At 37.9% G+C, this 16,351-nt stretch overlaps 1 protein-coding gene and 1 pseudogene across 1 annotated transcript; both read left to right on the forward strand.

The window, feature by feature from the left end:
• The first annotated feature begins 287 nt into the window (after positions 1 to 287).
• Positions 288 to 2,753, forward strand: LOC140822160 (glycosyl hydrolase 5 family protein-like; annotated as a pseudogene).
• A 2,464-nt stretch (positions 2,754 to 5,217) lies between these two features.
• On the forward strand, positions 5,218 to 16,342 carry LOC140822162 (uncharacterized). Its single transcript, XM_073182908.1, has 7 exons — positions 5,218 to 5,937; positions 6,019 to 7,011; positions 7,119 to 7,280; positions 7,377 to 8,812; positions 9,792 to 10,137; positions 12,849 to 13,256; positions 15,986 to 16,342. Exons 1-7 carry the CDS (start codon positions 5,218 to 5,220, stop codon positions 16,340 to 16,342), a joined length of 4,422 nt encoding a protein of 1,473 aa, XP_073039009.1.
• Positions 16,343 to 16,351: the final 9 nt, after the last annotated feature.

Genomic DNA, 16,351 nt, shown 5'->3' on the forward strand with positions numbered 1-16,351 from the left:
TGAAATGAGCCTTCACAATCTTTCCACGTTATATTTCTTGGCGTGTTACCAAACATCAATCATGCATGTCTTCTACTTTATTAAAAACGTAGAAAATGTGCTAGACAATTATACAAATAATTAATTGGAGTCGTTTCATTAATTAATTTAATTCTTAGACATATACGATGATGATTAACAAAGTTAAGTAGTTCTTTTGATGGGACCATTAGCAATATAAATATCATACATAACATGCATGCGCATGTAATCCACCCTCAGTACTCTTGATCCAAAAACATACCAACATGGGAAGGTTGAGATCCAATTTCCACCTATACTTTCTTTCTCCTCTACTATTATTCTTCTCATTGATCACCAGTGTTTTCACGGTGTCTCAGCCGCTCTCCACAGACTCGCGGTGGATTGTCGATGAATCAGGCAAGCGCATAAAGCTAGCATGCGTAAATTGGCCGGCGCATCTAGAGGTGGTGGTGGCAGAAGGGCTGAGCAAGAAGCCACTGGATGCTATTTCTTCAGAAATTCTTGACATGGGATTCAACTGTGTTAGACTAACATGGCCACTTTTCTTGTTTACGAATGATACATTGGCTTCTGTTACTGTCAAACAATATTTCAAGAACCTGGGATTGGTCGAATCCAGCGCAGGTTTCCAGGCAAATAATCCACCACTGATTAATCTTACTCTCATCAATGCATACCAGGTAGCTAGTAAGAGATTTACAATGGTCCTAATGTAATTATAATATAATTTCCCTTCCGAAATGATGGATAAAAAAATTTAATATATTCGAGTCGATGACAGTTTTGAAGTGATATGTTTCAGGCAGTGGTCGCTAGTCTTGCTAGGAACGACGTGATGGTCATACTAGACAACCATATAAGCAAGCCGGGTTGGTGCTGCAGCAATTTTGATGACAATGGCTTTTTCGGAGACAAGTATTTCGACCCAGACACATGGATCAAGGGCCTAACAAAGATTGCCACCACTTTCAATGGAACCAAAAATGTGGTTGGCATGGGCTTGAGGAATGAACTCAGAGGTCCTAAACAAAATATTAAAGATTGGTACAGGTAACATGGCGACGTTTGTATCATAACACTAGTACGTCACACTTGAAATATATCCAAATTTATATATAAATCTCTCAATTATTCATCGAGTCTGGTCAACGAAGATCATAAATAAAATTGGCCACCTCACAAGTAACCAAGGTTGATGAAAGTCAATTTTGGATGGCTTTCTCTAGTCCATCAAAATTCAGAGTTTTTATCTTAACTTAACCTATAAATAAATGAATAGGAATCAGATTACCGATGCCATCCCAATTCCTTTGCTGGGTCGTTTCTTTTTCTGCATTGTTTTTTTAAGGAGAACACACAAGTGTTAAGATGTATATTTGCAGAACAGTTCAAATCAAGAAGGATAGTCTACTGGATTTGATTAAAGCCTCTCAAACTTATACATGATTCCCCGTTTAGTTATGAAGCTAACGCTAGATCACAACAAGCTCACATATCTAGGAGGAGATCAACTGTATCATTAAATAACGCTTGGAATCCCCTATCTCAAATCACTGTTTTATGATACACATCGTATAATCGAGTCAATGCGCTGTCTTGTAATGGACAGGTACATGCAGAAAGGAGCAGAAGTAGTACACGCCGCCAACCCCAACGTTCTTGTCATTTTGTTTGGGCTGAAATTCGACAATGATCTATCTTTTCTTATTAGCAAACCTGTGAATTTGAGTTACTCTAATAAGACTGTGTTTGAGCTTCATTGGTATAGTTTCACAGATGGCACACCATGGCAACCCTAACCAAGTATGTGAGCAAGTTGTAGATGAGACAATGAAGAGAGCAACTTTTTTGCTGGAGCAAGGGTACCCCTTGTTTGTGAGTGAATTTGGGGTGGATATGAGGGGTATTAGTGTAGATTCTTAAATTGTTTTGTTGGTTGGGCCGCCGAATTCGACGTGGATTGGGCATTGTGGGCTCTAACAGGAAGTTATTATTTAAGAGAAGGGGTGATTGGATTAGATGAAACTTATGGAGTTTATAATTGGAATTGGTGTGGAGCAAGGAACACAAGTATTTTACAAAAGTTATCTGTTCTTCAATCTCCATTTAGAGGTACATTTGCAGTGCATCTTTTTTCTTGATTTCTACTATCCAAATAAGGTTCACTCATAATTTGACATGCACGATTTCTCGGCGAACCTGCGATTCATAATCATTCTAAAAAAATTTACAGGGCCAGGTTACTCTGAAGCACGTCAACATAAGATACTTTTCCATCCCATGACAGGCCTATGTGTGAGAAGAATATTGTCATTACCAAAACCCCTGGTTTTAGGTTCATGCTCCGACGCCTCAGCATGGAGCTACACTCCCCAAAAAACCTTGACAATAAAGGGAACATATTTTTGCCTACAAGCAGAGAAATTGGGGCAGCCTGCAAAGTTTGGTATAATCTGCGGCAGTGACAGCTCAAAATGGGAGGCTATTTCAGACTCTAAGATGCATCTGTCGGCAAAACTCGAAGATGGCACCAGCGTGTGTTTGGACATAGATTCAGAGAATAGCATTGTACAAATAGTTGCGAATGTTTGGATAATAAGAACAATACGTGCGATCCAGGAAGCCAGTGGTTCAAAATCATCGACAGCACAAGAGGCACGAACCTCGGGCTCCGTTCTGAAAAATGTAGACAAGAATAATTTTCCTTGAGGGGATGAACATTACAAGTGCGTACGAATATGAGAAAATGCATGGTTTGATATTGGCATAAATATTATTCTTATTACCCTACATCATGTGTAAACACTATAAAATCTAAATCTGATTTCAAGCCAAAATAATAACAAAAAACATCTTATCAGAATGTACATTACTGTATGAAATTAATATGAATTGGCCGAGGTCAAGTACTAGAAAAGAAGTTTGGGATTAATAAGTCAACCCAATAAGATATATATATAGTTTTAAAGCATGCATTTGAATATTGGCGAGAAATGTAAATAATAATAATAATAAACTAAATACCAAAATTAAGTAGACAGGTTAATTTTCACTGGAACGTACTTTGATTTTTAAATCGATCAATATTACTCGGATATAACAAATAAGATCGTGAGATATCTAATTAAGGTTATGTTTGAGCAAACATTTAAGTACGTGTTTGAATAAATTTTATGCAAATATTTTTAAAAGGTGTATTCTTAATTCAAGCAAGTTTTTTAGACATGCGTTTTGGTGTTTTTAAATTAAAAAAGTGCGGGTGCAGTGGTCAAAATAGTTCCAAACTGGCTAAACATTAGTCGAGTCATACTACTGTAAACGGGTCATTGCATTTCGAAATTTTCTCTCTCAAATCTTCATAACCTAATTGGGCTAAATGTGTGGTGTCTCCATGTAAACCTTTTAATTAACTAATAACCCCCTAAATTATTTTAATAAGCTCGACGGTTAAGGGGATGAGGGCCCGAGCATCCTACATATAGATAATTAGGTCATGATATGGATAATTTCTAGCTTGGGATTGGTATGACGTTCAAAAGTACATCAAAATTCAGAGAGGTACGTTTTGAGATAATACATTGTAAGAAGGGGATTTGAGTTGTTATATAAGAAGAAAAAAAAGCACTAGAATAACTGTTGTATGCAAAAATGGATGTAGTTGGAGGATTCATGCTTCTTTAGTTATGGGTGGGCTCACATTTCAAATCAAAACGACCATCAGAGTCCGAAATAACAAGTTTGCATACTACAAATACTGGGGTAAATGATTGACAACTTTTGTGAGAGACAATCCTGATATTAAGTTTGACCAACTAAGCAATTTAAAAGTCAGATAATGTGGGGTTGAGGTTGGTAATTAGAAGGATTTGAGGGCAAAGAATGTCGCATTGAAAAAAATTATAGGGCTTGACAGTGTACAATACCAACTGCTGTGGGATTACTTGGAGACAATGTTGAGATATAATCTGGGTAGTAAATTGATGGTTAAGAAGAAGGAAGACGTGTAACCACCTACATTTGATAGGTTATATTATAAATTGCAGGGAACAAAGACTTGTTTTTTTTTTTTTTTTAACATGTAGGCCTATTATGGGACTGAATGGTTGTTTCTTGAAGGCAGTTCAGGGAGAACAACTTTTAGTGACTATTTGAAGGGATGACAATGATAACATGGTCCACATTGCTTTGGCAGTAGTCCATGTAGAAAACATAGACAATTGGACATGATTCATTAGAGAGTTGTTGGATGATATATGGGATTTGAGATATGATAGATTGACAAAGGGCTTGTTGAGGCATTAAAAAATCTTGTACTTTGAAAGAAATTTTATTCCTTGATATATTTTTTTTATCTTTAATATTTTGTCTTTCTAGACATGAGAATAATCTCGAAATTACTGATATGATCTCGTATAAATTCAATATGTGATATAAGACTATATTTGATATGATTAATAATATCTTTAAGACATGATATCACAATATCTTTAAGATATTATCCTTGTTTTAAAAAGAGTTTGTTTCCTAATGAAATTATTTTTTTCTATGTTAAATAGGACTCAAAGGAGAAGAGAAAAAAAGAAAGACGATAGAGAGCATAACAATTTCGGAGAGACGAATTTTTACTGAGAATCTTTTTGATATCGCAGCAAGCTCGTGCCATTGCTAAAGTGTTGCTGTGAAGTACTGACAACATCTGAAGACAACACCTAATTACTGTTTCAATTAGAGTGTTAATTTTTGAAGATTTTCATTTCTCAGTTGATTCATCCTTTGTTTATTGATTATACGGTTTGTTAGAGGTTTAGGATGCAATTGTTTTTTTCTCGTCTTAATTAGGGAGTTGTTTGATTCTTTCACTAGTATTGATTTTTGTAAACTTACGAGTTTTTCTAGTGAATTATTCTGTCCTGAGGTACCGCGCAAGTATTTTATACTTGTGCATAATTTATATCTCGTCTCTCGTATTATTGTCATTCCAGTTGTGTGTTAATATGTTAAACTATAATTTTCGCTGCATGTTGTCGTGGGTGTTACAAAACCTATGCACAACACCTACATTCTGATACACACCACACTCATCCTCATCACATTCACCCTGTGGAAACGGAACTTTCAATTGGTATCATAGCCTCCACTTGACGCTACTAAGTGAGATCCTGTTTTGTTTTGTTTTCCAGGTGAAAAAGGATTATGGAAGCATCAACAAACATTGTTTTTAGACCTCCCGTGTTGGATGGATCAAACTATGCATTATGGAAAGTAAAGATGAGGGTTTTTATTAAATCCATTGAAGAAAGAGCTTGGCAACGTGTATTTGATGGTTGGAGTCCTCCTAAGATTGAGGATGCCGATGGAGACACTCGGCTCAAACCTGAAAGTACATGGACAATTGATGAAGTGCAAAATTCAAATTTTAATTCCAAGGCTCTCAATGCTATATTTTTGTCTGTTGACACAAGGATGTTCAATCTAATCACTAATTGTGTCTGTGCCAGAGAAGCTTGGGATATACTTCAGAAACACTGTGAAGGATCCGAGAGTGTGCGCAAGACTAGACTAAAGACGGTGGCATCAAAATTTGAAAGCTTAAGAATGGAGGACAAGGAGTCTATTCTTGAGTACGATAGCCGTTTGAGACAACTTTCTAATGAAGCTCACAGTCTTGGAGATCCCATGTCCAATGAAAGATTGGTGAACAAAGTTTTAAGATATCTTCCTGAGAGATTTAATGTCAAAGTTTGTGCAATTAAAGAATCTAAAGACACTTCAACAATCAACCTGTATGAATTAATGAGTTCTCTCAGAACTTTTGAGATGAATCTTGATTTACAAAAGAAGGATAAAGGGAAGACAATAGCCCTTGAAGTTTCAACCGACTCTTATGATGAAATCCTTCAAATATCTAAAGAGGTGAATGAGTCTGACTTAGGAGAAGATTCTATCTCTCTAATTACTAAGAAATTTGGTGATTACCTGAATAAAATGAGATAGAAGAAGAAAATTGGACAAAAATCTGTGTTGCCTAATATCACCACTTCTGCAAAAGCCCTAAAGTTTAATCCTATGAAAGGACAATTTCGACCCAGGAATGAATTGCGAATTCAATCAAATTTCATAAATCTGGATTCAGTGCAATGTAGAGAGTGTTCTGAATTTGGACACTATGCCAATGAGTGTGCCAACCGACTTCGAAAAAACAAAGGCATGGATGTCACCTTGAGTGATGAAGAGTCTGATGAGGATCAAGGATCGTATGAATCTGAAAAACACACATCACTATCTGCTGTGATCAAGGAGAAATGCTTAATGCAAATCAATCCTTTGGGTGTTGCCACATGTGTTGCAATACCTGGGCGTAACATATCTTCAAATTCAGTGTGTCTTAACTCTACAACCCTTGGTGAATCAAGTCAGTCTAAACCCCAAGAAGTAGATGATGATGAAGTCACACTAGAAAGTGTGCAGACAATATATGAAGAATTGTATGGAGACTGGATCAAAATAAATAAGGTGAATGCAATTCTCTCCAAAGAGAACTCTGAGCTGAAGTCGAACATATCACGACTTGAAGTAATCTTAAGCAAGAAAGATCTGGAATTATGCAAAGTCAAGGAGGATCTTGGAGAAGCAACTCAAATTATTGCTAAGCTTAATTCAAGTTCATCCAAACTTGATTCACTTTTGATGATTGGAAAGAATGACAAAGCTGGACTCGGTTATACGAATAACCTGTTTGAAATTGGAGAATCCTCCAATACTGAAAGAAAACCAACTGTATTTGTCAAAGAAAGTGTTGAAATCTCGAATGCTTCACACACTGAAAAAGGTGTTTCATCAAAGAAGCAAATATCTACCAAGAAGTCCAAGTCTAGGAAACGCCACTTCATCTGCCACTATTGTTTTAGACTTGGACACATCAAACCCTACTGTTTTAAACTGAGAGATGACTACAAAAGATGGGAATCTGAACAGGTGTTGCCACAGGTGTTGTCAACACCCGGCGTAACACTGCCAATAGGAAACCATCGGTAAAAAAGGTTTGGGTGCCAAAGGCTAGTATTCAATGTTCTGTTATCTATACTTCGTTAAAGACTAACATTGCAAGAATATGGTACTTTGACAGTGGCTGTTCACGTCACATGACAGGTATCAAAGATCATTTGATTGACTATGTTGAACTACGGAATGGTCATGTGACGTATGGTGGAGATGCGAAAAGAATAATAGCTGGCAAAAGGACCTTGAATGTTGATGTATTGCCTAATCTACACAATGTCCTCTATGTCGAGGGGCTTAACTCAAACTTAATAAGCATAAGTCAACTTTGTGATGATGGTTTACATGTTAAGTTTGATAAAGACAATTGTGAAGTTTTTGATAATACTGATACATGTATTTTGACAGGTACAAGGTCGGCTTACAATTGTTATCAAATTGGAGAGGACTTTGTGTGCAATCATTCAAAGGTAAGTGAACTAAACTTGTGGCATCAAAATTTGGGTCATGCAAACTTCAAGACATTGAAGAACCTTGGTAAGTACGATGCTGCGAGAGGCATACCTAATTTATCCTCTGGAATTTCTTATGTTTGTGGTGCACGTCAAAAAAGTAAGCAAACACGTGTTCCCCATCAAGTGTTACAACACTATGGGACAACACGGTGTCTTGAACTTTTGTACATGGATCTTACGGGTCCAATGGAAGTGGAAAGCCTTGGAAGTAAGAAGTATTCATTTGTTTGTGTTCCCTATCAAGTGTTACAACACAATGGGACAACACGGTGTCTTGAACTTTTGAACATGGATATTATGGGTCCAATGGAAGTGGAAAGCCTTGGAGGTAAGAAGTATTCATTTGTTTGTGTGGATGATTTCTCTCGTTTTACATGGGTAAGTTTTCTTAGAGAAAAATCCGACACATTTACTGCTTTTAAAACATTACATGCTAAGATTACTAATCTACATGATTTGAGGGTAGATAAAATAAGGACCGACCATGGCAAGGAATTTGAAAATTCACACTTTACATCCTTCTGTGAAAAGAGGGGGATAAATCATGAATTTTCTGCCCCTAAGACCCCTCAACAAAATGGAATAGCCGAAAGAAAGAATAGAATATTGCAAGAAATGGCTAGGGTCATGTTGAGCTCAAAGAATATTTCAAAACGATTTTGGGCCGAGGCCTTAAACACAGCATGTCATATTTCAAATCTTGTGTACCTAAGGAGTGGTTCTACTATGACATCTTACGAAATTATCTTGGGAAAGAGGCCAAAACTAAAGTACTTTCATTTTTTTGGGTGTGTTTGTTACGTTTTGAATGACCGAGACCATCTTGCAAAGTTTGATTCAAAAAGTGATAAGTGCATATTCCTTGGTTATTCATCCAATAGTCGTGCATATCGCATGTATAATCTTAGAACAAGAACAACTATGAAATCTATTAACGTTGTCTTTGATGATCTTGCAGATCTAACAGGAAAAACAATCGAGGACGATGTTGATGGGCTACTGAACGTAAGTGAGACACTGCCTAACACAGATGTTGTACCTGGTGTTGTAACACCTGAGACAACACCTGCACTGGCAGAATCAAATGATGAACTAGGAGAGGAAGTTGTAAATGATGATGATGTAATCAATGAAGGGTTTGACATTCCCAGTAAGATTCAGAAAAATCATCCGTCATCTCAGATCATCGGAGAAGCATTTGAAGGAATGCAAACTAGAAGAAAGAAGAAAGTAGATTATCGAAAGATGATTGGTCTAGTGTGCATGACTTCCATGTACTATCAAGTAAGTTATTCTTGTTTTGTTTCACTCATTGAATCCAAAAATATAAATGAATCCTTAAAAGATGAATTTTGGGTCAATGCAATGCATGAGGAACTGGAACAATTTGTTAGGAATGATGTGTGGGATTTGGTTCCTAAACCTGATAATGTGAATGTTATTGGAACCAAATGGATTTTTAAAAACAAAACTGATGAATCTGGAACTGTTGTGAGAAATAAAGCAAGGCTAGTTGCTCAAGGGTATACTCAAATTGAAGGAATTGATTTTGACGAGACATTTGCCCATGTTGCCCGGATTGAATCAGTCCGATTTTTACTTGCTATTGCTTGTCACATGGACATAAAATTATATCAAATGGATGTGAAAAGTGCCTTTTTTGAACGGCATTTTGAAAGAAGAAGCGTATGTAAGCCAACCTAAAGGATTTGAATATCCACACCACCCGGATCATGTCTACAAAGGCACTTTATGGACTTAAAGAAGCTCCACGAGCATGGTATGGTAGGCTTACGGAATATTTGCTTGACTTAGGCTTCGAACGAGGTGAGGTTGATAAAACCCTTTTTATTCAAAAGTCGAAGCATGATATTCTTGTGTGTCAAATTTATGTGGATGACATCATTTTTTGTGCTTCTTCTGAAAAGCATGTTAATGATTTTGTTAATTGTATGTCTACCACATTTGAAATGAGCATGGTAGGAGAATTGAGTTTCTTTCTTGGATTGCAAATTAAACAAATGCATGATGGTATTTTTCTGTGTCAATCCAAGTACGCTAGGAATTTGGTAAAGAAATTTTCTACTGAGAACACTAAACACATGAAAACTCCAATGGGTCGACTGAAAAACTGTCTAAAGACGATGTTGCCACAGGTGTTGACAACACTCAATATCGCAGTATCATAGGCAGTCTTCTTTACTTGAGCGCAAGTCGTCCCGACATCATGTTTAGTGTATGTTTGTGTGCCAGGTACCAGGCTGATCCTAAAGTCACTCATCTAAAAGCTGTCAAAAGAATTTTGAGATATATTGCTGGGACACTTGACTTAGGTTTGTGGTACACCAAAGAAACAAACACCGATTTAGTGGGTTTTAGTGATGATGACTGGGCCGGAAACCTAGATGATAGGAAGAGTACCACTGGTGGATGTTTTTATCTTGGTAACAATTTGGTGTCATGGTATAGTAGAAAGCAAAATTATGTATCTCTGTCCACTGCTGAATCTGAATATGTGGCAGCTGCTAGCTGCTGTTCACAACTTTTGTGGATGAATCAAATGATTAAAGATTATGAATTCAACAGTGACACCTTAATTGTATACTGTGACAATTCAAGTGCAATTGATATTTCAAAAAACCCAGTACAACACTCTCGAACGAAACACATAGACATTAGACATCATTTCATTCGAGATTTGGTTGAGAAGGGTACAATTCGAATGGAATTTGTTAGAACTGAGAACCAACTGGCTGATATTTTTACAAAACCATTGGATTTTGAGAGATTTTCCAATCTTAGGAAGCCTCTCAGCTTGTGTGCACAATGATCATTCACGGATGTTGTCCTGGGTGTCACAACACCTGTGGACAACACTCAGCATGCATGTGCATTTTATTTTTAGGATGCTAGACATATTGCATTCATCCTGCTTTGTGTGAAGTCTGTACAAGTGAAGGATACTGAATGGTGTGCTCTCAGCTGAGAATCAAACTTTCTCTTAAATTTTCTAAAGTATGGATTATGCTCAATCTAAGTCATTAAGTAGTTGAGAATGCTCGTGTATTACATGATCTTGTCCAATATGAAAAATGACTTGGAAGAATCTTGAGCAACAAGGTGAAAAATAGAAAAGAGGAGAAAAATTGAACAAAAGATGTTTAGAAGAAAATGGAAAAAGCTACCTAGAGGAGTCCAATGAAGACCGTTCTTCTAGTGTGGGAGCTACCACTTCTAAGTCAAAATACAGATGGAAAAAGCTACCTAGAGGAGTCTTATGAAGATCGTTTTTCTAGAGTGGGAGCTACCATGTCTGAATTAAAAATGTTCAAGAAAGTTTGAGTCCAACTTGTACGTGTTTCCAGGAGGTGTTGCCAACACCCAAGTACATACAGATCACAGTTTGATCACATGCTTGCGTACTTCATTTTTGATCATATGTTAGGCATAAATTTAAGTCATTCATTCTGCTGTTATGTGAATTCATCAAGTCCAGTGGGTTATCAGATTCTAATTCATGAAATACGAAGAAAACCATAACCAACTTAATTTTGAAATATCTTGATCACTAACTATTTGTGGGGTTAATTCGACGTGGTGTTTTATTCTGACTGGGTTCTTGAGATAATGATTACGCTGTTTTAGAAAAGTTACCGTTGGGTGAGAGTAAAAACTTGTAACGTCCCAGATTCGACGACTGTCCTCACTGTATCAAGACGAGTCTTTCCAGCGTGCTTATGTCCTCACTAACACGAACTCTGGGAAATTTCCCAGGAGGTCACCCATCCCAAAATTGCCCTAAGTCAAGCACGCTTAACTTTGGAGTTCTTATGTGATGAGCTACCGAAAAGAAGATGCACCTTCGTGATATGAGTAGTACCAATCAAATCTTTTAAGCCCTCTTCAACTGTTCAGTCCATTACATTGTCCAGTCTCGAAATCCCTCTCATTCCCGTGTGGGTCGGTTCATTCATGTTCCCTTCACCTAGAAGCCTGCCAGGAGCCGCTCATTGTCCGTGCAACTGATGGCACCGGCGATCACCCCCCGCCCTCTTCGGCCCCGGGCCTCACATGCCCACCAGCTTCCTCTTGGTTCGTCCCCGAACCACACCGTACTAAGAGAGATCGGCTCTGATACCACTTGTAACGTCCCAGATTCGACGACTGTCCTCACTGTATCAATACGAGTCTTTCTAGCGTGCTTATGTCCTCACTCACACGCACCCTGGGAAACTTTCCAGGTGGTCACCCATCCCAAAATTGCCCTAAGTCAAGCACGCTTAACTTTGGAGTTCTTATGTGATGAGCTACCGAAAAGAAGATGCACCTTCGTAATATGAGTAGTACCAATCAAATCTTTTAAGCCCTCTTCAACTGTTCAGTCCATTACATTGCCCAGTCTCGGAATCCCTCTCATTCCCGTGTGGATCGGTTCATTCATGTTCCCTTTACTTAGAATCCTGCCACGAGCCGCTCATTGTCCGTGCAACTGATGGCACCGGCGATCACCCCCCGCCCTCTTCGGCCCCGGGCCTCACATAGCTCAACTGGTACCAAGATTGCTGTCAAGATCTATATAAGTCCAGGAGGTCTTAGGTTCTAATCCTGGGGAAGGCAAAAGCTCCAGTTCCTGGGCTGGAGAAGTTCTATAAGTAATGGGTAATGGGACAACCGAGAGGGATACAGCCCATGTGCATTACAAAAAAAGGCGCCTTTTTTTGTAATGCACATGGGCTGTTCCCGATTGGGCTGTATCCCTCTCGGTTGTCCCATTACCCATTACTCATAAAACTTCTCCAGCCCAAGAACTGGAGCTTTTGCCTTCCCCAGGATTAGAACCCAAGACCTCCTGGACTTATATAGATCTTGGCAGCAATCCTGGTACCAGTTGATCTACTAGCTCAACTGGTACCAAGATTGCTGTCAAGATCTATATAAGTCCAGGAGGTCTTGGGTTCTAATCCTGGGGAAGGCAAAAGCTCCAGTTCCTGGGCTGGAGAAGTTCTATGAGTAATGGATGGGACAACCGAGAGGGATACAGCCCAATCGGGAACAACCCATGTGCATTACAAAACTGATCTGGAAAGGTGCTGAAGTTGCGGCTCAACAAAATATTGCCGTTGGAGGGTTGTGCTTAAATAATTAGGGATGAATAAGGAACAACTTTACTGTTTACTATTTTCCCTCACATTCTAAAATTTCTCCTACCCTCACTATTCGTTTTCTTTTTCTTCGCGCATATTATCTGTGTTCTTCACAAGTTTCTGTGTTCTTCGAACTTCTCTACTTCTTTGATTCTTGATTTTGCAGATGGCTGACTTTGATCCTCATGACATTAGGAGTGAAATGGCTGCGAGCATGCATAGAGAGTCACATGACTCAACACCCACCGCCGAAACCAATGTTGGGGGCCTGGAAATTGTGGGTGTGCCAGAAGAACCAACTCTGCTGGAAGTTATCGCCCCTGGTGAACCTGGGAATGAGATAAACGTTGAGAATCCGCCGGATTTTGAAACCCTGAATAAAGCTTTTCCCCCTGCTCCTATGCGCCGAAGGTCAAAGAGACAAGTAGGGTTCGACCCTGACTTTGTTCCAACCAAGAAACCACGGGCATCTACCTCCTCAAATCTGTTAGACCCTGATTTCTCATCTGGAGACGACTCCGATGATGATGATTTTGAGTTGGTGGCTCGTCCCAAACCAACTGTTGCTGCAAAGGTGCTCAGTTCTTGTAACGTACCGTACTTTTCATACTTAAAATTTGCGGAAAAATTAAAAAATTTCTTGAATGTAAAAATACTTTCAATACTTGCCATAAAATATCTCAACCAAGTCCCCCATAAGATATGGTTGCTCAAAATCACTTCAATAAAATTTGCTCACAAAAGGTTTGCTCAAAGTGTTTCCCTCAAAACATAAAATCAGAGTAAATTAACATTTGCATAAAAACATAAACATTGCGGTCCTCGGATTAGCCTCCCGCTCAATCCAAGCCTGCTCCTTGGTCGTCACCTCTTGTCTCCTCATCAACATACTCACCTGCATCGATCAAGTCTAGTGAGTCTAAAGAATCAACACGTATAAACTGAGAGATAACGAGTACTACATAATAAAATCGCATGTAACTTTGAAATAGAACATACATACTTGAAATAACTTGAACTTACATACGTACATACATAGACGTGTCATAACTTGAAACTTTCATAAACATGCTTGCATACTTGAACATACTTAAACATACATACTTCATCATTTTGCGTAGAGGCATGTTTCAAAGCAAGTGACCCATAACATAATAAATGCCTGATCAGACAAACCACAGTACTGGGCTGACAGGGACGTATCCACTGCCACATACATGAGATCCTCGTTCATAATTTAACGGGCTGGTTGGTCCCCGTTCATAATTTAACGCTTTCTAACCTCGATCTAACCCGTTCATAATTTAACGGGCGGATTGGTCCCCGTTCATAATTTAACGCTTTCCAATCCTAACATAAATTGGTCACAAGACATTTAGCATACCTCCAAAAACTTAAAATATTTTCTTTGCACGTCATCATACTTACTTGGCGTTGAGGGATTCGTTGGATCTCGTTTGGACCGCTACTGCACATACTAACATGAATTTAAAAACTTAACTTGCATGTCTTAGACGTAGGTACTCGAGCTCACCACCAAAGGGAATAAGTAGCTTATGACATTCTAGTTCGCTCCGGACTTGACCTCGTTTAATCAAAGTAAAATAATAATAATAATAATAACAGCATTTGAAATTTTCTTAAAATGCCCGACCACATCACTGCAACTGCCCCACGAGAAAAATGCTTCGAAATTTATATATATAATTTCATCCGACACTAAAACTGAGTTCTTTACACGGGTTAACTTGGAATAAACTGGCCGGCTGTGCTGTACCCAGAAGATAATAAGAATCCAAAAAAAAAAAAAAAATCGAGAAGGAACATGTAGTAGATGTCAGCGCCTGTCTCTTCGCGTTTTGAACTTGCTTATGATCAAATGCAAGAAACAAAAATGTAACACACGAAAATTGAAATCGTGTATACATACAACTCAAGATGTGGTTTCCTAGCTGCAAGAATGAACGGGCTTAAAAATTTCATTAAAATTTCAAATGGATTACTGTAAGATGCAAATGATTCGATTCTTAGAAATATATTATTATTAATTTGTAAGAAATTGTGTTGGACATATACTAATGAATAATAAAAATATCAAAATAGTATGTAAAATCGTTGATTTGTGTTTTATCAGAATTAGGTGTTGTGCCAGATGTTACAACATCTCGGACAACATGCAGCGAAAAATTATATTTTGTACCACAAATATGCTTAAAATAAATAAATGGACAAGATTAAATTTACACAAGTATAAATACTTGTGCGGTGTCTTATGGCAAAAATTAATCACTAGAAAACCAAATCGTTTACATAAAAACCTATCACTAGTGATTATCACAAAAATCGATTTCCTCAACAAGTTGAGGAAACAAATGCTTTCTAAAACAAATAACCAGAATAAAAACTAAATCAAGAAAGCAAAACAAAAACATGATCCCGAAATGAACGAGCAACTAAAAACGATCTTCAGCCAACATCGTCACGGATGTTGACTGCAGATGTTGGCAACATTCAGGACAACACGACGATCACAACTCTTCAAAACAGCAACGTCTTTGTAGAATTATTTGTCTCTGAAATCTCGACGTGCAAAAGTGCATCAGTTATGCATTCATGAAAACTTCCAAGCAAAGAGTGAAAAACATATAAATCGAAAAAGCTCTCTCCTAAATGTTTGCGTGAATCCTCAATCCAAGAGCTTTCTCCAAAGTGCGTGTATGAATAATCAAGAAGGTCCGTGCACAAGAGAGAAAGGAGAGAGAGTGAGAGAGATAAAATGAGGTTCTTGATCTCTTATTTATAGATGTAGACTTTTATCTCCACAAGGAACCCTATTCAATAAGGAAAGTAAGAGTTTAATTAGAAATAAACTCTTTTAAATATTGATACCAAATCACAATAATATCTCATCATCAGGAATAAAATCCTAGCATATTTATCTCATTAATTAAAAAGGCAAGATCTCATTAAATATCATATTATCTAGAAAGAAAAAATCTCATTAAATATTATGCACAATCAAATCAATAAGGAAAAGATAATATTAGAGAAATAAATTAAATTAAGAAATTAAACAAGGAAATAATATTTTCCTTCGTAATTAATTGACAAACAGGCACGATTGGGCCTTATTTCGCAAGAAGACAAAGCCGTACCCAATATAATGCTCCCCTTCGATTCCTTTCTTTTCAGCAAATTTTCCGTTTTACGACGTGTTTGGAAACCGAAGCTTTAACTAAAATATTTCCACGTGCTAATTAATCACTCACTAAACCTAAAAAGAAAAATATCATTCGAAAACAGAAAGGTAAAGAAATTCAGGCTCTCAACTCTCACAGTGAGCCTCTAAATCTCTCTGCTGACGAGATGACAGAGCCTCAGGGCTCAACTAGCTGGTTAAAGCTATTATATCGACTGTTTGCTAGCCCAAGCTACACTGCTCTTGAACAGCCACCAACCCCGCTCTCAAGTCCTCCCTCACGCCGGCGCTCCATCTGCAAAGCCCTCACGTCGCCGAAGATTTCCAAATCATGCCACGCACTAGTCTCACAGACAGAACTAAGGGTCTCGGTTGTACAGAAGCTAGCAAATACGAGGCATGCATGTATGCACGTAGGTGCTGTGACAATAAAAGTTTTGCTGCTGTTTTGCTGCCGTTGATAAAATTTT

The sequence above is a fragment of the Primulina eburnea genome, unplaced genomic scaffold (genome assembly GCF_022965805.1).
Source record: "Primulina eburnea isolate SZY01 unplaced genomic scaffold, ASM2296580v1 ctg739_ERROPOS11973397, whole genome shotgun sequence".
NCBI classification, from domain to species: Eukaryota; Viridiplantae; Streptophyta; class Magnoliopsida; order Lamiales; family Gesneriaceae; genus Primulina; species Primulina eburnea.